General features: G+C 40.3%; 1 protein-coding gene across 1 annotated transcript in view; it reads left to right on the plus strand.

The window, feature by feature from the left end:
- The window catches only part of CDON (cell adhesion associated, oncogene regulated), a gene marked incomplete at its 5' end in the record, with an annotated part of 59,478 nt that overhangs the window by 23,321 nt on the left and 12,175 nt on the right, over positions 1-23,982 (plus strand). The window contains 7 exons of the mRNA XM_082660549.1: positions 1,464-1,667; positions 3,228-3,409; positions 3,895-4,000; positions 8,749-8,871; positions 11,977-12,198; positions 14,210-14,460; positions 17,401-17,480. Coding sequence (XP_082516675.1) covers positions 1,464-1,667; positions 3,228-3,409; positions 3,895-4,000; positions 8,749-8,871; positions 11,977-12,198; positions 14,210-14,460; positions 17,401-17,480 — 1,168 coding nt within the window. The remainder of the gene's footprint in view (positions 1-1,463; positions 1,668-3,227; positions 3,410-3,894; positions 4,001-8,748; positions 8,872-11,976; positions 12,199-14,209; positions 14,461-17,400; positions 17,481-23,982) is intronic.

Here is a 23,982-nt window from a genome sequence, read left to right on the forward strand (position 1 = left end):
AAAAAAAAGAGGTTCACTAACACTTCTATTCATTCTGTTTCCATTGCTTTCTAACTTGAAAGGAATACAGTAAGTATCATGCCAAGTTGCCTGCTTTGAATATCTTCCTCTTTTTATCCATTAAGCAGTTTATTTTTAAAATGCCACAGTTTTCTCCATGCAGGTACCATATGCAACATTATTTTGTGCTTGTGTATTGGTAGTCAGATTGAAGAGGTGTTGAGACAGAGAGTTGTTGCTTGAGGCCAGGCCCAGGCTGGACAGAGACAGGGCTCCCGGAGTAATTCACCAGAGTAATGTAACCATGGCCCAGAGTTGGTCCTCCTTGTTTTAGCTCTAGAAACTTGATTGTTAGCATGCCAAAGGAGAGTTGGTCTCTTGAGAACCAGCTCACGCTTACAAAATTCACAGGTGATTAATGTAAACTGAAATGGGCAGTTTAATGTCACTGTCATACAGACCAGATTGTTTCTATCTGCATCCTTTCCTTTAGGAACCAAATGGGAAGCCCCTTATAACCACAAGATTGCTTGGTCAGCAAGAAGTGTTAGGTACACGGTTTAAATGACTGATGAACTCACTGCTGAGGTTTCCACCTGCCACAGAACTGAAACCTTCCCATTTGGGGACTAGGACGTACCCTCCCCTCGGCAGTGCTAACCGAAAACCGCCAGACATTAGCTCTCTGACCCCCTTTTCCTACAAGGTCATGTGCGTGATCACGTGGATTACCAGTTTCTTGATAGCACTTGTCTCTTTACTTAACTGCGCATCCTGCCTTCCTGCTTTCTCTCCTCCCATTTTTATTAGTATTGATATTATTGGTTAAGTTTTATCCCTATTTACTGCTTGCAGTCTGTTTTTTGGAGTAGCATTCCTACAAAAGTAATAGCTACATTACTGATTATTGATAGGCTACCATAGTAATAGCTAATATAATAATCTGTAGATCGTTTGCTGAATATGTTTTCTGTAGCTTGGATGGGTAAAGAAAAACATTTAAGTGACACATCATTTTGAAAATTTACCGTAAATTTTAACCACAGTCAGACTTGGAGCACCAGGGAATAATGACGTCTTCACTGTTTTAGCCAGGAATCCAAGATAGCATGGTCATAATGATCATACTCATTAACTTTCAATGTTTCAGAGCTAATTATCAAATTTATAAATTTTGGGGCTTCCCTGGTGGCGCCGTGGGAGAGGCCCGCGTGCCGCAAAAAAAAAAAAAAAATGAATAAATTATTTCACTCTTTCTTCCTTCTGTGCTGTACTTGGAGATTTCATTGCCCATTAGCTTTTAACAGAGGACTGGAGGGTAGTCATAATACTGTTAACTCTGGAAAGAAGTTTGGTGAAGAGCCGTTAAGACAATGATGTTTGGGATTTATCCCTTGCAGTCCATTTGAGTCATTCTTGTCTCTGCTGCCGCGGGTTATTGAAATGAATGTTTCCATTTCCAGTCCCAGAGGCACCTGATCGGCCCACTATCTCCACTGCATCAGAGACGTCCGTCTATGTCACTTGGATTCCTCGGGCAAATGGGGGGTCTCCAATCACTGCCTTCAAGGTCGAATATAAACGGATGCGGACTAGCGATTGGCTGGTGGCAGCTGAAGACATTCCTCCTTCCAAACTCTCTGTGGAAGTGCGTAGTTTAGAGCCAGGTAGTGATATGCAAACATTTTCTTTTAAACTATCAGTGCTGACTTTAGATGCAAATTCTTAATAATCTCATATTCTTCTAATTGTTAAAGTAATATGAGCTTATTGTATAAAAATTTGAAAATAAAATATAAAAAGAGAATAGTCACCTGAAACCCACCCATCCAGAGATAAACATTGTTTATATTTTCTTGTATTTCTTCCTAGTCTTTTTTCCTTTCTAATACAAACCAGGATCGTGCCATAAGTATTATCCTGTGACCCCTTTCCTCTATATTATATCATATGCATTTTCCAATATCATTAACAATTCTTCAGAAACTCAATTTTTAATAACTGTGTATCTACCAAGTAAGTACACCATGATTTTCTTAACCATTCATCATTTCTGGGTTTTAGATTATTTCTAACTGCGGATAAATAGAAACAGTGTTGTGGTGACATCTTTGTGTGTGTGTGTGTGTGTGTGTGTGTGTCTGTTTTGCTGTGAATGAATATTTTAAGAGAAAAATTGCTTATTTGACTAAAATCGATCTGATGATGCATCTCAGCATGGTTAGACCCATTGCTTTATTTGAAGCAATGAAGACGAGACAACACTAACACCTCTTTGTTCCGTAAGTTTTGGTTCAGCAGCAGGGGATTCCCCCAGCCTCCCCAGTGTATGAAAGAAATTAAACTGTAAAAGAGAAAAGCAGTAATCACAAGTCAACTTTCTTTACTTGTATTTGTTTGGGTTTCATGACCATTTTTGTTGATGGACTTTTAAATGTACTTTAGTAGCAAATACCTGTGTTTGTCTAAACAGGCAACATGAGGAGCCCAGGAACATGTAGGTACAGTTGGGAGAAGATGGCAGTTTTAAATACGGGCAAAGCTAAGGAACATTTTACAGACAGAAAAGACTGTCTTCAGATGCCCAGGGGTTATTTCTGAGCTTTTAGGCAACTTGCTTTAGGAGTCTAATTTGTTCTTTAGATTCAGATTTTCAGAAACTCACAATCCTTAGAGGTTTTTTTAAGTTCTTAATATCTAATCCAAACAGATACCTTCTGTTGTAGCTTAAATCTGCTCCCCTTATCCTATTATTAGCGGGAGCAGAGTGACATCTGCTATCACCCACACAGTGCCTCTTCACAAACGTATTCACCGTATTAAACTTCGCTTCAGTTGTTTCTTTCAAAGGGAAAAGAACCTAGTTTTGAGCACAGATACACCAGCTAGTCCTGTATTTGATGGGTATGACTTTAGAACAGGATGTTGAAAGAGTAACATGCTCTTTCCCATTTTCTCCCTGCCCTGTTCCATGACGGACATCATCCGTCTCTCTCAGTGACTCCCAATAAGGTCTTGTAATCTTGAACACGCTCAGTGAACACATGCAATACCAGTGAATAGGAGTTGGCAACTGTGTTGAAATCTATTCACCATCTAGGCTTTCGAGGATGTTGTTATTGTAGAGAGATACTTAAGCACAATTGTCGTATTTTGAATATTGTCCTTTCAGATGTCTTATTATAGCTTTTAAAAAATTATGGTTTTCTTCCCCTCCCCCCCAAAAGGTTCAACATACAAATTTAGGGTCATTGCTGTCAACCATTATGGTGAGAGTTTTCGGAGTTCGGCCTCTCGTCCTTATCAGGTGGCTGGGTTCCCCAATCGTTTTTCTAACCGTCCAATAACTGGACCTCACATCGCATACACAGAAGCTGTCAGCGATACTCAGATCATGCTCAAGTGGACGGTAAGTAAAACATCTTCTCTAATGAGAAGAGTTTCTGATTTGGCCATGTTAATTTAATATCTTGTGACATAATACTATGAACGGCAAATGTTTGAACTTTCAAGTAAGGGGAAATTGAAGGGCACAGATATTTGTGTAAGAGCACATGTTATAAGAGGGGCAGGTTTAAAAATAAAATGATTGTCTCCTCAGCTCTCATCCAAGTGTTAACTTAATCGCCATTTCATGTTTTATTCCTTTTGAACCCAATGTACTTTTATGTCTTTGAACCTGGTGAGATATATTGCTTTATTTTTGTTTAGCCCTGCAGTAAGCTAAAATGCTCTTAATACCTCTGAATACCTTTAAATTAAATTTAAAATGGCCATCAAGGATGTTTGCAAAATGAAGCTAAAAAAATATTGCCACACAGATAAATAAATCTTAATGGATGTGGAAGTTACGTTTATTTTTGTCTTTGACAAGTCTTTGCTTCTCTTTTCTAGTACATTCCATCAAGTAACAATAACACTCCCATTCAAGGATTTTATATCTATTACCGGCCAACAGATAGTGACAATGACAGTGATTACAAGAGGGATATTGTAGAAGGTAAGTTACAAGGACAAGTGGGAGTCCTAATAAAGGAGCTTTGGAGGGAGAGGGTTTATAAATATTATGAAAAACATTATCCCAGGTTAAGATAGAGTAAAAAAATGAAATGGTATAGGTACTATTACTTTGAATTTTTCCCAAAGAAAGATAATTTTTCCAATTTAGTGCAGTGGACCCTTGAAGAATGGGGGCGTTAATCCTCGTATAACTTACAGTCGGCCCTCCGTATCCAGGGTTCCTCCACATCTGCAGGTTCGACCCACCACAGGCTGTGTAGTAGTGTAGCATTTACTATGGAGTATCTGTGTAAAAGTGGACCCACGTTGTTCAAGGGTCAACTGTATATATACCGTCTTACATTTGCTTAAAGGAACAGTCAGTTACAAAAGAGTGGGGGAGATATGATTTGTCAGTAGTTCGTCTGAAAAAAATTTTTCTGTTTTGTTTAAATGAATAGTGGCCTGAATATAAAAATCAATTACAACTTCTAGCTATATTAAAAAAAAGAATGTCTCAGGCAACAGTTCCATTGAAGTCTGTCCTAGAAAGATCACATCTTGAGCGTGTTACCCATTTTTAGAGATGCTGAGAAGTTGAATATATGTAGAGAAGAAAACAGCTGAGAGCACAAAGCGTGTTGAAACTGCCTTTTGACTACATTTAAAATATAATCCAGGGACTTCCCTGGTGGTCCAGTGGTTAGGACTCCGCACTTGCACTGCCAAGGGCCCAGGTTCAACCCCTGGTTGGGGAATCCACAAGCTGCACTGCACAACCAAAAATAAAAATAATTAATTAATTAATTTTAAAAAAAGAAAATATAATCTGGAACTTTGCCCGTGGTCTGAGGGCCGCACGCGGTCTGGCTGGCGCCTGCCTCACCTCCACTATGTGTCACGCACTCTCCCTTTCTCACCGTGTCTTCCATCACGCATGGGCCTTCTTTCTGTCTCCTCGTGTGCACCAAGATCTTTCCTGCCTCGGGATCTTGGCACACGGCAGTTCCAGCTACCTCCCCCAAGGCTTCATCTAGGACCTCCACTTCTGTCTGTTGTGTGCTTGAATGTTCCTTGCTCAGAGAACCCCCTCCCGTTGACAGGAGATGCCCTTGTGATTTCTAACCATGCGCTTTGTGTTTACTTCATGCAGTTTATCCTAGTTTAGTTGTGTGTATGTGTGTGTGTACGGAATTATTTGCTTAAAGTGTGTCTCCCCCACTAAATGTTAACCTCCCTGTGGGCAAAGGGCCTTCTTTCCCACAGCTGTGTCCCAAGTCCTACAGCGATGAGATGTTTGGTGTTTATTGAATGAAGGAATGAATGAATGCTTGGAGTCCAGAAAGAACAGTGGAGTGTCTGGGAATGATCAGATTGGAAAAAAGACGACGAACCAGCAACAGGACAGCTGTCTCCAAGTATTTAAGGACTAGGATGTTTAAGAGGAACTCAACCTGTTGGGGTGGGAGAGGGGGGCTACAAGGGAATTTTTTGAAGAAGAACCCTCCAATACTGCATTTTTAACATGGTTCCCTCACAAAATAATAAGCTCCCTAATTCGGGAGGTGTTCAGTAGAAGCTGGGTGCCTGTTTCTCAGTGATATCTTGGAAGGGATTCTTAGTTTGGGAGGAAAGCTTCTTCCAAGGTCTTTTTTTCACTCCAAGGTTCTTCTTTTTTGAAATATTAATCTCCTAATGGATTGTGTCAGAAAATCGTCCCAGGCCAAGGTTTCTTTCCTCTGAATTCTTGACGTCAAATACTGCCACATAGTTTTTTGTTACAAGTAGTCTTATAATAAATTACTTTTAATATGCACCATCACATTTCTTGAAATATCGCAGCATTCCTTTTACTGTTTATCCAATGGAATTACTTTTGTAATATGATGAAAAATTTATTGTCTAAGTTTTAATACCCAGCATAGTTTTTGAATGAAAGAGTGATTGTTTCTCTTCTTAATCTGGAAAAGTAGGAAAGAAACGAGTCCCCCAAATCTGCTTTAGACGTTAAGAATTGGGGAAATGTGGAAAGATCATTGTTAGTGGCAAAAGGATTCTGTGAAGTTGAGATAGTAGCTGCCTTGAGGGAGCAGTGGAGGAGGAAGCATGATGGGGATGGGGGAGCCAGGAGCCCTCTCTCTCTTCACCTGGTGCTGGTCCCATGGCTGTGTTCTGCTCGTGAACATTCAGCTGTACAGTGATGGGTACTTTTCCATATGCATATTTTACTTCATAAAAAAGCTGTTTAAAAAACGAAATGGAAAGAATGGTTAGTGACTGATCTGCACTTTAGTCCTGGCTCGGTCTTCATTTTAGTTTATCTGGGTTAGGCAGGTGAGGCTCTCAGATTTTTATTTTTCAAATCTTTTGAGAGAGGCTACACTTTTGTTAGAAAATCGTTGTAAACAAGGCAAATGTCAGTGAAATGAGCATCCCTCTCTGTCTCCATGTGTATCACTCTCTTCCCCACCCTTCTGGGTTTTACTCTAGAAATAATCCGCTGATAAAGAGTTTCTAAACTATATTCTCTAGTTAAATCTTTGAACTTTTGCAGACTTGAGTGATGTGACTGTTGAGTGTGGAACTGGGAAATTGCTCTAAAGAAGACTTTGTTTTCACTACAAGCATCTGTACATGTGAGCTTTGCCTTGTGGTTCACAGAGAACTTGTTTATGACCGTAATAGATGGAGCAGTTAGATGTTTAAGTGGGCTTCACTGTGCTGTGTAATTGCTCCTTCCTTATTTTCAAGTTTATGCACTTGAAATTCTTTTTGTGGCAGTTGGAAACTATTGGCTTGTTTTCCCAAAGCGAGGAGCAGAAGTATTTATCCTTTGTACCTAAAGTTTTCTTTAAAGTTTTAGATTACTTATGTATATCGACTCAAAATTGTTTAAGCTTTGAAACACAATTGCATTGTTAAAGAATACAGTAAGAGAAGAGCAATTATATTAAGTTATCCTATCTTCTGAATTAGGTTCCACGTTTAGATAAACTCAGCGTTTCCAACATACCATGTTTTCGTGATGAATATTTTAATCTTGTAAATTAAGTTGAGTTCCAGGTAAATCAAACTATCAGTCATCCTGATCTTTAAGGCTGTGCTTTGGTTTTTTACCCTTTCTAAAATATTCTTGGAGAAAAATCTGCTTGCTAAGCAAAGGATATGCTGGTTGGTTGATTTTAAACCTAATAATGCACTTAGGTGTCTTATTCATCAGTGAGCCATAAAACTTTCTCTTTGCCGATATTTCCTGTAATTGGAATAATTACCATAACACGGGATGTTAATCTAACAAAATATGTATTACTTTATTCTCTCTTATTAGAAACATATCAGAAGTTTAGTTTAATTCCATTTTTTTTACTAGTGCTACGAAAGGAAAACTTCAAATCTAGTGTAATAATTATTCAAGCGAATGGTGATAGGTGAGTGGAAGGCTGGGAAAGACCTAAAGATACGGAAAAAAGTTGAAGTCTTTTAGAAAAGTTTTTGGAATTTAAAAGTAGATCTGTTCCTATCTCAAGTAGATTTTGAGGCAAGTTTCTTTTAGGGTCCTCTTTACACTTATAAGTGGGGCATAGGATTCAGAATTCCTCACTTCTTGAGCTTTTCATAGTCCCTTGATCCTAAAACAAGCAGATTCTCTTCCTTCTAAAATATGGGGCTTATAAAATATGAACGAGGGGCTTTGTGTTGGTGTCCTGGAAGGGCGTCAGGGTGCTTCCGGGTCAAGGTGTTTTTGTCTGTGTTGACTTAGAAAGGATCCCAGAGCTATTGGTCCTGTCAGCCAAGTAGATATGACTTGTGTGCGTGGATTGGTTTGGTTTTGTTTTTCTTCCCCTTTAATCGACTCTTAAATCAGTTGGTGGTATAGTTGAGTTTCTAAGAAACAGTGGAAACAGGTTGAAGAGGTGTTTTCTAAGAAGGATTAAAAGTGCTTGAAGAGTTCATTGAATCTGGCAGAAGTGTCCCTGTCTATTAAAGTTTGTCACAGGTCCACAGAAGTAAAAACGGAGAGTCATTTATACTGGAGTGTTCAGTTTAGAAGTGTTTCTAAATGAAATGCTGGCTGCACACCATGGATAACAGAATCATTCTGTTAGAGATGCTTGTGTGGTTTGGAGACCCTGGTGCAAAAGAAAAGAAATGGTGGGAGCGGTAGCCAAGAGTTTCCCATAGTAGACTTTGCTTTCTGACTGTTCTTGAATTCGGGCATTCATTTATATGTTGGATCATGTTGTGTCTATTACAGTGGAATTGAGAGTTTCATTGAGGCCTGTCTTGTAAGTGGTCACTTGTTCTGGGTAAGGCACCGTTTTCTGACCTCATACGTGGCGTTGCTTTCTGGTTAGGTGGACAGAGTGATTGACTTGCTGGGCTGAAGTAGGGGATCAAAGGACTTGAGGTGGTTTTTTGTTTTGTTTTACTTATGCATAAAATTAACATGTATTTTATGAAGGACTTACTACTAATTACTTGTAATGAATCAAAGTCTGCCCACACACAGGTAGAGCTTTAATTCAGTTTCTCTCTTCTCTTTACCATTTTTTCATGCCATGTAATAGAAATGCTATCTATCTGTTGTGCATTGCTAAAATATTTATATGAAGTACACTTTTATTGCACAAACTGACTATGTGCTGATGGCCGCTGCTCCAACCTCATTTCAAAATTACGAAGTGATTTTATTGACAGTGTTGCTTAGGTTGTGGGTTGTAAAGCTTATCTTTTATTTTTCCTTTCTAGGTTCAAAGCAGTGGCACATGATAGGCCACCTGCAGCCAGAAACCTCCTATGATATTAAAATGCAATGCTTCAATGAAGGAGGAGAGAGCGAGTTTAGTAACGTGATGATCTGTGAGACGAAAGGTAGGGGAGGGGTCAGAATTAGTGCTTTTCTCCCTGGGCAGAACTAGAATTCTGAACTCTGGATTATTCCTCCTGTCTGTCGATATATTTACTAAAGAAACTTTGGACCATTTTTTAGGTGCATCCATTTAGACTGTCCCAACAGTCTAGCCTTCTGTCGGCTAGAGAACTTGCCTTAAGAATAGTTTACATAAAGGCTTCCCTGGTGGCGCAGTGGTTGAGAGTCCGCCTGCCGATGCAGGGGACACGGGTTCGTGCCCCGGTCCGGGAGGATCCCGCATGCCGCAGAGCGGCTGGGCCCGTGAGCCATGGCCGCTGAGCCTGCGCGTCCGGAGCCTGTTGCTCCACAACGGGAGAGGCCACAACAGTGAGAGACCCGCGTACTGCAAAAAAAAAAAAAGAATAGTTTACATAAGCGTTCACTGATTCATTAACTTCTGTGTGACTCTGAGTAAGTCATTTCTTGTTTTTTCCTCCATGAAGGAACAGAAATATTTGCTGACTAATTATCTGAGACTGCTGTGAGAATTAGAATCCTTAAAAAAAAAGTATAAGGGTGTTTAAGGAAAAGCACTACGTACGTTTAAAGTGGTTTCTTGAATGACAGATACATATAACACTACCTACTCGTTCAATGAAGCGTAGTAAAGTTCAGAATTAGTCGATAATTCTAAAGTGAAATTCTCAGCTCTGCCTGCAGACATAGATTAGCTGTAAAATATTACCATCGTTGAAAACAGAAGATACCACACTTGGATAATAGAAATAGCCAAAGTAGAAACAGGCTCAGAAAGATTGAATTATAAAGCTAAGACTCGGTTTCCTTGTTTAATTCTGAATCATGTGTCTTCCTGCTGCAAATCCCACATATTAAATTCACATTTAAACATATATACACACAGACCTGTAGACTTACCTTGAATTTCACTTGTTTAGCATATATTTGAGTACCTTTTTGTACTGAACACTGTGATATGTTCATGAGCATTTCTTACTTGCCTCCAGAGTGCTGTGAAACCTGGAGCAAAATTACATAAAAATGAAATTTCTCATCTCTGTTCCCAAGACATTTAAGAGTCTAGCCAGGCGGAACATAAAACACAGACAATAATGTGCTAACTGTGCTGTTTTTAAGTGTTATTAATTTTTTTTGTTTGTTTGTTTGTTTTTTGCGGTACGCGGGCCTCTCACCGCTGCGGCCTCTCCCGTTGCGGAGCACAGGCTCCGGACGCGCAGGCTCAGCGGCCATGGCTCATGGGCCCAGCCGCTCCGCGGCATGTGGGATCCTCCCGGACCGGGGCACGAACCCGTGTCCCCTGCATCGGCAGGCGGACTCTCAACCACTGCGCCACCAGGGAAGCCCCAAGTGTTATTAATTGACTTTGCTGGGGAATCAAAGGTTCTACCTACAGACTTTCAGATCAGTGAAAAACAAAAAACTTTAAAATGTTAACTGTTCATACGGAATGAGTTTCTAAAACGTGTTACACAGTCCCAGCCTGTTTAAGTAGAACATCTGATGCATGATTTCTCCTTTTAAAGAAATGACTCAGAGTTCCTGCTATGAACAGCAATTGTCTTATCTTTAGTAATTCAGTACATATTGGAGGCCAGCCTCTTTCCCCCACCCTTAAAGATCATAGACTGTCACGACTTTCCTTTCGTTCTCTGCTTTCTCTGTATGGTTTTCACCTCACATTGCTCATGTCATGCTCCTGCTATCTCTTCTTATTCATGTTAATGGGACCGTGTCACTCACCATCCACTGCAAAAGTTTCTGACATCAGGGAGAGGTTGGCAACTGGTCCTCAAGCTTGGTGGAATTTTGAATACATTAAGAGTAAATAAAGAGTGAATAAACCTGACGGACTTCCCTGAGTAATCATAGTATTTCATGTGCGATCTGTAACACCCATTTTTGTCTCAGAAACTTGTTTGTTGTCTTTGGAATTGTCAGGGACCTTAGAATTGTATAATCCAACATACCACCCAAAGTAGAAATTTCCTACAGAGACTCTCTGCCAGGTATTCTTCCAGCTTTCAGTGATGGAGAGCTCTTTCCTTGGAAAGGCAGCCTCTCGTTGACTGATTTCCAGCCCTGTTCTGCATAGTTGAAGTTGCTAGAAAAGAGAACCCCAATAGAATGTTTGTTGAAGTAGATTTTTTTAAAGACCACTCTGCTCCTGTAAGTTATTAGGATAACAGGAAGTATACTATAGTAACTAATAATAATGACAAAATGGATTGAACACTGCCGCGTGCCAGGCTCCATGCTGAGAGCTTTACTCTTCATGACAACCTATGATGGGGCTGTTATTATTATCTCTATTTTCCACCTGCAGAAACTGGTTCATGGAGGTCAAAGTCTTACAGCTAAGGATAAGTGATGGAACAGGTTAAAAACCTGGGCAGTCCGGTTCTAGAGATCCGGCCATCAACCACTATGCTCTACTGCTTTTCTATGACAGTTAAAGCATCAAGGGCATGTTATTTGGGGACAGAGAAAATGGGGTTTGTGTCCCACTTGTTATTAGCTTTTGTGGTCGCCATTATCTAGAGGACCAGTGAATTAGGGAAGAGCACTGCGTCTATGTGGACTCCAGCATTTTTGGGTTTGGGAAGTTTAATATTATGTGTGAGGTTTTCGGAACTGTATAGAATTGTTCTAGTAGTCCAGAGTCATGTCTTCTAATATTATTCACAATCGAGAGGCATAAAATATCTAATCGTGAGTCTCATTCAGCTCAAAGTATATCAGATCGAAAGGCGTTTTTGTCCCATCTGTAAGTTGTAATAGTTTTATGTCAACTCTTTGGGAGTCTTCTGCAAGTACAATTGAGCAGGTAATCATATAGCAGCTTGGGTTAGACCAAGTGCATCTGTGTCTCTGATCTTATAATTTCTTTAGAATTTGTGACCTAAAACCTTGACATTAGATTTTTAAACTTTTGAGTCCTCTTTGTGACTCACTGGTGGTCAGATCATCTCAGTACCAAGCGTAAACAGACTGGCTTGGATTCCTAACCAGACCTCCTTCGGAGAGTAAACCATTTCATGGAGTCTGTCTTCACTCTGACATCATGTTTTCCTGTATATTTCAACTAGTGAAACGGGTTCCTGGAGCTTCTGAGTACCCTGTCAAAGACCTGAGCACCCCTCCAAATTCTTCGGGGAGTGGAGGAAATGCTGGGCCCGCAAGCAGTCCCGCCAGAAGCAGTGACATGCTGTATCTGATCGTCGGCTGCGTTCTGGGTGTAATGGTGCTCATCCTCATGGCTTTCATTGCCATGTGCCTGTGGAAGAACCGCCAGCAGAATCCCATACAGAGTAAGTCATCCATCAGTGTCTCCTTCCCTTTTTCTAAAGATCAGTAGAGAAAGATTGTCAGAATAAATATTGATTTCTAACACGTTCACGTATGAGTGTCGTGGTATAAAACACATTCGATACTCTTCATTCAGTGGAGGTGACTTTAAAACAGTTCTAGCTGTAAGCCAAAGTAAGTGGAGCATCAAATTAAATTGCCCAGGAGAAATAAACAACAAAGCCCAAACTAAGCAGGTCTCTATGTAAATAGCCGACTTAGTGCTGGGAAACTCTGGCTCTGTCGGACCACCAAAGAGGATGAGGACTTGAAGCGTGAGCTTTGGAATTGCTGCAGGAGCCCCTTCATACGGGTCCAAATCTTGTCAGCGAGGAATGGAAAAGGCATGATGGAAAGGAGGGTAGTGAAGACTTTTCTAAGTTACTGTCCTGGGATGACACAGATGAAGGTACTACAGTCCTGATTCGGCACTTAATGTACTAAAACTTCTGCAGAGTGGCGTCCCCACCCCCAAATGTGTCCAGTAGTAGGAGTGTCCGAGCTGTCAGTGATGGTACATTAGAACCCTGTTCCCTTTTCTTTCCCCATTTTTCTTCCCCTCACGTTCCTACCATTTCTCTTCCCTCAGCTATCATAAAAGAGCACAGTCAGATCAATCAGAGTCTTTAGTCTCTGCTGGGAGGAAGTATTTTGGTTTCCTCTTTGGCCCCAGGAGAAAGAGATGAGAAAAGAGCAGAGGAAGACCCCAGCCGTGACAGGCACTCGAGCAGCTCTTAGCCGGTTCCTGCCCGTGGTCCCTTTTTAGTGAACAGCTCGGGGTGGGGTGGGGCGGGGAAGGGGGGTAGAAAGTGATGGATTTTTATTGCCTTGGCGCCTTCCAGGAGATAGGCAGGGAGAGAAGTGGTGGCGGTACCAGGCTGAAAGAGCTGGCCATCCCTTGATTGGGTCTTTTTCTAAATGGTTTTAATGTCATTGACTCTGAGTATGTGAGAGTGCGCTGAACCATTAAAAGAAGAGTATTGATCTGGTTGTCTGAGCGAGATTAATCTGGCTAAAGTCATTTTCCTTTGTGACTTGATAACATGTTGAAAGATGGGAATTTATGACGGTAATGTTCATTCCGTCGTTCATTCAGAAGATACTCGTTGGCTCTCTCCTGTGTGCTCTGCACTGTGGTGGACAGTGCAGGTATAATGCCCTCTCCTTATAGTTTAGTGGAGAAGAGAAGCAGGTATACTGATAATAACACACCTGTGATAATAACACACCTGTCATAGGAAGAGGAACACCTAGTCCAGTCTTGGCGCCTCCAACACCTGTGAAGAATCGATCAAAACTCTGACAACGAATCCTGTGCAGTTTAGATAATATACTTTCTAAAGGACATTTCACTTTGTCTAAATATATCTGGTAGGTGTGCCTCTGGGAATCAGATATTTGAGGTAGTTGTTGAAATGCTTTTAATATAAGGAAAGGGAATAATTAGCCTTTTGCCGTTGGTGCCTCAAAACTTCCAACTTGGCTGTAATAACCAAAGAACTATATGAATAGTGAATGTTTCCCCAACCCCATCCTTTTACTTAAAAGTGGTGTTTATTGCTTTTTGAAATATCCTACCTAAACTTATCCTGTCGTTGTACAATTTCTTTCAGCACTTGGAAGCACAGGGGAATTTAAACACCTTTTTGTCGTGTTGCCGTTACTTTGATAGTTTCAGCTTGCATAGTTTACTAATTCTGTTTTGAGTAATTTCTCTCTGGTTAATTTCTCCTCCCATTAAAAGAGTCATAACTAACTTACAGTTCCTGGCTGACTCCACCCTGTAAAGGAAATAACAGCAATAATTTTATTAAAGCATATCTCACAGGGAGGCTTTAAGCGAACACTTTTTTAGAGTATTTTATTTTAGTATAGTTATAGTTTATTAAGGGTTTAATTAATAAAACTTCCTAAGCAAGAAGAATTGTCCGTTTCCGTATCTTACCTTTTCTTTTTGTTGTTCTCTCTCAATAGAATATGACCCACCAGGCTATCTCTACCAAGGGTCAGATGTTACCGGGCAGATGGTGGAATACACCACTCTGCCTGGCACAAGCCGAATAAACAGAAATGTTCATGGAAGCTTCAGCAATGGCTGCTCCCATCTCCACCATAAGCTCCCCAGTGGAGTCAGCGGGAGCTTAAATGGAGGACTCTACTCTGGGCGCACGAGCTCTCTAACCAGGACACGTGTGGATTTTGAACATCCTCGTCATCTAGTGAATGTAAGGGACCCAATTATAAATAAAAGCGCCCCTGTGCCCCCACGGTGCCAGGATACAAGAACGGGGCCAGCATGCTTGGTTTTTCCCAATATAGAAACCTCACAGGTTCACTGGAGTGGACGTAGCATGTATCACCGGCAGCCCCTTGATCCAGAGTCATGTTTGGAAGCTTTCTATTATCAGGCAGGAGTTATATTAATCAATCTGATTTATATTTTTTAATTATTTGGCACTGGAAGTACAGGACCAGTAGCAAACAGACTGGAAGTTATTCTTGCGATGAAGCGGAAATACCATTGAGCGTGGACCAAACCAAATACTTTAAATTTGATTTATTCAGAGCAAACTCTGAAAGCTCATATGCTTAGACGAGTCAGGCAGATCTTGAAACTGAGTGAAGCAAGTTGGGGATGGGACAGAAGCGGTGGAGGCGTGGGAGAGTTGTGCACTGTCTTCAAGCAGCGGCCCGGTTCAGCGCCCATTGTTTGTATGCAGAGCTGAGGGCCCCGTGTGGCCTGGTCTTCTGCTTTTTCATGACATCCGTACATCTAGGTGAAATCGCCAGATTTTTTTACACGTTGGCAACTAATTCCGGTTTTAGAAAGCGTTGCGTGGGCCATGCACAGCATGTCTGCAGGCCACCAGATTGTCACTTCTGACCCCCTGGGAGGTTTTTTTGATTTGTTTTGCCCCATGTGTGTTTCTGTGGTTTACGTTTTACAATATTAGTATTCTCTAGCCACAAGGGGTGATAAACCTTTAAAACTACTATATTTCAGGGATAACCAGCTGATAGAGTTTAATTTTTGAAATGAGAGTAGAATGACGGACGTACTTTAGATTTGTGCTGGTGAAAGAGATTCTCTGCACTAGGCAGTTTGATTTATTCCATTCTTTGGATGTGCATCCACATTATTTTTCAGTCAGTTAGATAATATGTTTAGTTGGTCGATTAGGCACTCGTTTACGTTTTTGTCGTTGTTCTGATGACAGATGTATTTGCCCATAACCCACAATGTGCTAAAGTTTGGAGAAGTTTAGAGATTTTTTTTTTTTTTTAATCTTCAACGGTAGTAAAGGTTTATTGAAATATTACCTTTGGAGAACAAAACTATAATATATATTTGTATCTTAAAGCTAGAAATCTAATGGCTTTCCTGTGACCTAGCTTTAGTATGTCATAGAAAAAATATTTAATTTGCTTTAGTGCATCTCATTACCAAACGAGAATAATGATTTCATTATTTTGTGTGGAAAGACATGGTTTATATTCAGACTTTCTCAACTTTTTTTGTCACCATTCCTAGTCCAAACTACTAACATTGTCCAAGAAACTGAAGGAGAGAGCATGACGCTTTGAACAGCACATGCTGTTTCCATAAGAAGAAAAAATAACTCTGATGCTTGCTTTAGTATTTGAACACAGTACTTTGTGTTTTTTGAACAATGAGTTGCTATTTAAATAAGAGTTGCCCCATTAAGTGTACAGTTTTAGAGGTTATCCTCTGTGATCTTAACTCATTCATTTTCTTACTATTCTCTTTTGGGAAGGTGGAAATAGGGACATATTTTATTTATTTATTTTATTATTATTATTATTATTTTTGCGGTATGCGGGCCTCTCACTGCTGTGGTCTCTCCCGTTGCGGAGCACAGGCTCCGGACGCGCAGGCTCAGCGGCCACAGCTCACGGGCCCAGCCGCTCCACGGCACGTGGGATCTTCCCGGACCGGGGCACGAACCCGTGTCCCCTGCATCGGCAGGCGGACCCTCAACCACTGCGCCACCAGGGAAGCCAGGGACATATTTTAAATGCTGTTGATCATAAAAATGATTGAATTAACTGTAATCCGTTTAGTGATTCAAATAAATGCATCATCCTGTAGGTCGTTAACTTCATTTTTTTCGGAAGCTTTGGAGTTTATCCTCATGGACTGAATGTAGCATAGGAATATTCTTTCTCTCAAAGTTTTCTTAAAAATTCCTATTGCTAGTTGGCTCAGGAATGTTGAGAGAAATTTTCGGTACTTTTGGTTTGCTTCTATTCTGGCTGTTGTTATGAGATGAATGGAAGTGGAAAGTGTTCTGGGGAGAAACGATTGCCTGAACTTTTCCTAACCTTGAAGGCCTGTTCTGAGTCTGGGTGCAGTGTAACAGCCTCCCTCACCCTTATCAAATTCAGTTCTGCTGTTTTGCTTTTGAAAGCAGAATTTTGACTCTGACCATAAGGCTGGTTCAAGCCCTAACTTCAGTTTTGAAGAGCTCTTGCCATCGTATATGTCAAGTGAACATTTTACAATGAGGTATGTGTTAATCTGGGCATTTTTCTTAATTGCTGGGCAGTTTCCGCCAAAAGCAACAGCAAAATGTTAATACTCGGCTCCAAGTCACCGCTGGCTGAGAATCTGCTCCATCTGGAAAAATATAACATGTTTTAAGACTTCGTCTAGTCAAGTGAACAGACTTAATCGAAATAATTACAGGAAAATGAAGATGGGTTTATCTTGTGACATCATTCAAACAGATTTCCACCCTGTTTCTCCAACTGGCATCCCATAAAATTTTTCCATGACTGCTAGGAAGGTAAAAATGGATAGGAGGTTATAACGCATAGAATATTTGGGGCCCGTTAGATTTGAAACACTGAAGGGAAGTGACTAAACTTCTCCCTTCGTTTACTTGCCTCTTTCCAGTACAAACATACATGCAGAAAACATAGGAGTTAACTTTTTGGAGAACACTTTTAATATTGTGCAGCACTCATTTGTGAATACAGTAAATAGTGATAAACGTAACGTGGCTCAGGGAGATGGTTAAAATATACACGTAGCCATTTATTGTTGGGGCGGCTTTTACATTTGAGATGATGTGGTTACGAGTCTATGGCACCTTCAGCACTCTCTCTTTTTCTCTTTTTCCCTGTACTTGCTTCCTGATAAGGGTGGTGGCCTGTACACGACAGTACCTCAGACTGACCCGATGGAGTGCATTAGTTGTCGAAATTGTCGGAACAACAATAGGTATGTGGCTGTGTTTGCACAGGTGGTTGTGAATAGTTACGTGGCTCCCTTTGTCATTCTCCCTTCAGCAAAGGAAGTTCTTACAATTTTACCTAAGTTATAAAATCTCAGAATATGGAGTCTTAAGTTTAAGGCTGTTACTCAGTTTTTGCCCCAGCTTTACAATTTTTACCTTTCTGTACTTTGGTTTCTTTAGATATATGGACAATATTGATGACTTTATTTCTCACTGAGATACTTTTAAGAGGTTTGATGTTTTTGAAATCTTTGAATTAGTGTCATTCTCTGCATACAGACTTCATCTTTTCTCACCTGTTCTATTTTCAGTAGAGTTCTCTCCTATGCTATGTGATATTTTCTACTCTATTCTCTGGATGAGAGCATGTTTGAATGTTAGGGGAAAAACCCTGTGTGTATGGTAATGTTTTTTCATAGTAACATTACTGAAATTTTCGTATCAGATTATTCAATTTTTTAAAAATTCTAAAACCTTAAGATAATTAAGTAGCATAATCTTGCTTTCTTTTAATTTCTGTTTTTCTAAATTAAGAGTTATATGTACTCACAATACTTCAGACAAGATAAAAATATGTAGAGTGAAATGTACATTTAAATTTTGACAGGATATTCAGAAAGCTTTCATGCTAGTTCTCTATGTATTAATCCCAAAGGATTATCAAATATTTTGTTGTACTGAAGTTGCATCTGTCAGAAATCTGTTCTTTCTCTTACATAATGATGGTGTTTGATTACATGGTCTCAAAAGTCCTTCCCAACTCTAAAGCTCTGCAACTTAAAAATCGTATTATAGTTAGTACATAAAATACCTGGAGTATGGACTGGAGTTTGGTTATTTCATTACTGAAATGGGATTTGACCCATATTTTCTAAAACGAATTATGAAGTTAACAGTTGCATCTGGGAGTTATCAAAACCAGAACTTGAAGAAGGAATCGGTCGACCATTGAATTAAAAGTACATTGTTTCATCATGTGTTTTGAGAGTTGCAGAGCAAACACAATAAAGCTTTCTGGAGATTTTTTTTTTTTTTAATCATTTACTTAACCCATCTTAGGGTATCTATATTAGCAAGAGCCATCTGCCTGTCTTGTGTACTAAGATTTGCTTGTTACACTTTAAAATTCTGTATGACCCTAGCTAGATTTTAAGATGCTCATAACAGTGAAGCTACAGTTTTGTCCTGAGCTTGTCAAAGGCTTTATCACAACCTGTTAGGAGCATGCTAAAGAACTGGTAAAGATGGTTTATACGCCTGGTAAGTAATCAGATGGACTTAATTAAAACACATCCTTTGTGGTTCCTGTGGCCATCAGCAAATGTGATTCAACCCAGACGTTAGAATGATGGAATGAGCGGACCTCAGGTCTAAGAATAAGTAAACATAGGCTTTGCCACTGCTTAAATCTATGATCTTGGGAAAGTTATGTAATCTCTCTGATGCTATTCCTTATCTGAAAAATGGAGAATTGTCCCAGATAGTGTAAAATTGCTCCCAACATACTCTGATTCTAGATTTTGGTAATTTGCTGCTCGTCATCTTTATAATGAGGTATCATACCCTAGTACCAAAAATACATCCCATTTCCTTAAAAGAATTTGAATGACTTCTGCCATCTTGCATTCATGGCCATTTTTGTATGTGTGAGCGTGTGTATACATGGCATTTGGGGGGTTTATTATACATGGTTTTTCTTTCCTTTAAGACAGTGGACAATTATGCTTCTATTGGTTTTCAAGTTAATGGCCTCTTGCATTTCATGTATGGGGGTTTTATCTGGGAGCATAGGTGAATTCTCTGCAGCCTGAGAAAGCCAGCTTCTGTTTCTCCCTGGCCTAAATCTTCTTCCTACCTCAGAGTCTACCTGTTTAGGGCAAACCTTCGCTTACCTGCCTTGCCTCCGAGGTTAGCCAAGTGGCTCATCTGGCTTCCAGGAGCGCTTATGTGGTTTTGACACAGATGAACATCAGTAAGTACCTATCTTCAACTCTGCCAAATTGGAATCATTAAATCGAAAGCATCTAACTCATTTAACGTTGCAACTGAAAACAGGTATCCCCTTTCAAGATCCCCAAGATGGCAAAATTTGTAATAAGCTTCTAATACTGAGAGGCAGGTGATATATCATGTGCTCCCCAAATATGCACAATTTTCGTCAATTTATACTTTTAGAATGTCGACATTATCACTAAGACTAAATTTGCATTTCCTAATGCCAACTGAAAAGAGTGTGTACACAAAAAGAGGCATAATTTCAGTTAAGACATATGAGGGCTATCCAGGGGATATTTTAGAGTTTTTCGCTCTTCAGTCAAAAGAAACATTTACACTAGCCACTGGAATAGATTCTGAGGTGTTTCCAGGCAGAAGGAATCACGAGTCGTGGAAGGAGGAAGGATAATGCTTACATGAGGGTAAATAGTCTAGTTCAGTGGTTATCAAACTTCAGCACACACTAGAATTAACTTGGAGCACTTGTAAAACCCCAAATTATGAGGCTCTACTTCTAGAGTTTGTGAGTCAGTAGGTCTCGGGTGGGGATGGAGAATTTGCCTTTCTGATGAGTCCCAGGGCTACTGGTGCTGCTGGTCCTGGGACCATGCTTTGAGAAACACTGACATAATTTAGCTGGAGAAATACAAATAGAGGGAGCAGGATATAAAACTGGAAAACCAGTCTGAGTTTATATCATGGATGACTCTTACTGTCAGGGTTTACTAGTTTATTTAATCAACATTTATTGAGTGCCCACCATGTCCTAGGTACTGGCCCAAGCCCTCCCTCCAGAGAGCCAACAGTTAATAATAGTGACTCACAGCCAGAGCTTGAAGTATAATGAGTAGAGTTTGAAGAAGCACATTGAATCTTGTAGTTTTATATTTAAGGAATAGAAAAAAATCCCTATTGTTTCTGTAATATACAATACAGGAGGGATGTGAGATTTTTACATTAATCAAAAAGGGGGATATGGGTTAAGTGTTGAGAAACACTGGGCTTAGTGGCACAATGATGCTTTTGAAGATTTTTAAGAAAGGGAGCCATCTGTGCAAGATGTGTATAATAAGCTGGTTAATGGTAGCAGGCAGGACGCTGGTAGGATTGGAGGGAGGAGACCAGTGTGACTACATGTGTAATGAAGGCCTTAGCCTCACGCGAGGAATGGGGGTGGAAAGGAAGAGAAAAGTGAGATTCTAGAGCTGGAATCTTTAGGACTTGGCCATTGACTGATTGGGATCTGGGAAAAAATGGGAGGTTCAAATGAATAGAAAGTTTCAAACACGAATGACCTGGTAGTTGCCATGGTGATAGTCATATAAATAAGAAACTTAATAAAATGATATATGGAGGAAAGTTGATGAATTTGGTTTGGGGCTTTTAGAGTTTCAACTGCCAGTTGGGTATCTAAGTCAAGGAGACACAGGAAAATGCTGGTGTTGGGTTCAGGGGGTAGATTGGGACAATGATCTCTATATTTCAGAGTCATTTGTATCAAAGTGATAGAATTTAAGAATAGGTGAGATCACCAATGGAGACAATAACCGTGGCAGTTTGATTATTTTTATATATTTAATTATTTAAGGTATTTGTTTGCTTTATTTCTTAAGGCTTTTTTTTTAAGCTTTTTGATGTGGACCATTTTTAAAGTCTTTATTGAATTTGTTACAATATTGCTTCTGTTTTATTTTTTTTTGGCCCCGAGGCATGTGGAATCTTAGCTCCCCGACCAGGGATCGAACCCACACCCCCGGCACTGGAAGGCAAAGTCTTTACCACTACACCACCAGGGAAGTCCCTATTTCTTAAGTATTTAAAGTGATTAGACATCTTTTTTATAATCCTCTCTTTTATTATTTTTTGCTTATTGCCTTGATATATCTTCGAAGAGATGAGGAAAGGGGTGTGAAAATCAGGAGAGCGAAAGGGAAAGAGGATTCATTCATTCATTTATTCATTCAACGGACATTTGTTGAAGGTCTACAGTGGGCCAAGATAGGTGCTGAGGCTACGGTTGTGAGCAAAACAGGCATTGTCCCTGCCTTCACTGAGCTTATAGTTTGATGGGGAGACATATCTTTTTAAAAAATGACATAATAATCATAAAAGTGAATATATAATTAAAACTGGATGCTTTAAAGACAAAGTAAAGAATGTAGTAGAAAGGAAAGACTTCCCTTTTGCTCTGAAAAATTTGGAAAACTAGGTAAAAGAGGATGGGGATAGGTTTAAAGCTTTCCAGGCAAAGGCAAGGTACCATTTATGCAAAATCTTTAAAGCAGAATGCCGGAATCCTCACAGAACTTAAAGAAGGCTAATGTGGCAGGAACCTCGTAAGCGAAAGGGTCAGAGGTAGAAGATGAGTGAAATCAGATGGTACGGAGCCATGGCGAGTCAGTGAAAGATTTTAAGTAGAAGAGCATTGTGACAGAGCACTCCTGGAGGATAGAGTTTGGAGAATCCATTGGATGGCGCAGGAAAGGATACAGGGGACCAGCTGGATGGCTGTGGCAGTAGTCCAGATGAGAAATAGTGCACTAAGATAGCTACAGTAGATACAGAGAGAAGTAGGTGGGTTGGAGAGTTTTAGGAGGTGCAGTTTTTAAAAAAGACATGAGTAATTGTGTGAGGAGGCAGCAGAGGGGGAGGTGTCAAGGATGGCGTCCAGGTAATTGGATGCCGTCACTGAACGAGGAAACACTGCAGGAAAGAGCTTATACCTGTCTACCCCTCACACACCTGGGAGTCATCCCCTTAGACCCCGGGGGTGCCTCATCAAACTCACCTTGACCCAGGGCAGCTGTCTTAGTCCACAGGTGCCTGAGAACTGACGAAGGCCTTTCCACGTGGAATCTTGCCTGCACTGTGTCTTGCCACCCCAGTTCGTTTTTTTCTGCCTTCTTAGGTTTAAACTTGAATGTATTTCTTAGAGTGGGCTTTTAAGAAGCAAGTCATTGCCAACCTTAGGCCCCTTTTCTCATCCTTCTATTTTAGTCATAGAAAAGTTTGCTTTTCTTGTCTAAACTGGCACATTGACATGCAGATTTGACATCAGATAAGAGGGGCGTGTGCACTCCAGCAATCTGCGGAGTTTTATCTGCTTCTAGGGCTTTTGTGGCATTTGTAGAAGACCGCCTGCCTCCCTGGGTTCAGTCCATGTGAGCTTTTCAGGTTTGAGAGTAGCATGTAATAGCTCCCTATATGAACAGCTAGAAAGAAGCATATTTAATGAGGCTTTTCAGGGAGCCAGCCCCCTACACAAGAGACTCAGCTGAGAGTCTTGTGCAATTTGGGCACTGCAAGAGTTAAACAGATTTTAATCAAATAGCTTTCTACCCACCTCCTCTCCTCAATTCAAAAAGCAGTAGTGCAGTTCCGGATATGTAATCAAACGGGGTTTGTCAGTTGCTTGGCTAGTTTAAGGGGAAGGGATTGACATTAAATCTGCTCTGTTTACCATCAGTCTTGATAATCTGTGAGAGAGTAGAGGGGACACTGATGAAATTCACAGATGAACAGAGAGGTCCCATCAGGAGGGAACAAAAAATTAACTTTAAGGGTCCTAGAGAGATTGGAAATGGGCAGGAAGTAGCCAAGTAAAAATCAGCTTGGAAAAATGTATATAATCCATCTGGGAAAAAAAGTACTATCTATACCTGGCTGATGGTCAAGAGGAGAAATAAAGCTATTCGGAATAGTGCTTTAGAACACATAGATATAAATGACCTCCAGGTTTTTACATAATGATCACCTTAAAAGTCTGTGTATTGTTGGGTTTGGGCGTGCTCTTTCACCAACTTGAAACCTTCCACTGCTGTCAGATATACGCAGGTAAAAGTAGTGTCTGGAGATGAATATGAAAACATTTCATGATAGTCATAGTTCTTTCAGACCTAGAGTTTGGTCTGCCCAGTTGGTTTGTTAAGTATGAAAACAACTGCTTATCCAGGACTCCTGGACTCCTTTCCTGCAGCAGGTTAATTTGTTATGACTAAACCCATCTCCTATATCTGTCCACTCAGCTACTTCAGAACTAGCCATAAAACCAAAGGAAGGAAACACGACAAAGCCTAAGATTTGGATTCTCTTCCATCTGTGGTAATCAGTCTGATTCCCTAAGAAAAATATTGAAAGAACTATGTCTAATTTCTTTAATTGATCAGTACCTTCCTTTTGAGTTACATATCTCCTGCTTTTGATACGGAGACCCAATCCTGTTGTCAGGGAGTCACATGGTTAGACTAGTACTTTTGGTCTTTTATTTGTAGGATTGTGTGTGTGTGTGTGTGTGTGTGTGTGTGTGTGTGTGAACTTGCCATGTTCAGTAATGCACTGAGTCATTTATAGTCACCCAACATGTTGTTGGGTGACAGTCACCAAGAAACTAATTCCCAAAAGGAAATTCCCACTGCAACATCCAACCAAGAGTGTACGGTGAGAATGGAGAACCTTTATGGGCCCTGGAGGAATGGCATCAGGGTTCTGTTG

The sequence above is a fragment of the Grampus griseus genome (assembly GCF_964374135.1).
Source record: "Grampus griseus genome assembly, chromosome: 8".
NCBI classification, from domain to species: Eukaryota; Metazoa; Chordata; class Mammalia; order Artiodactyla; family Delphinidae; genus Grampus; species Grampus griseus.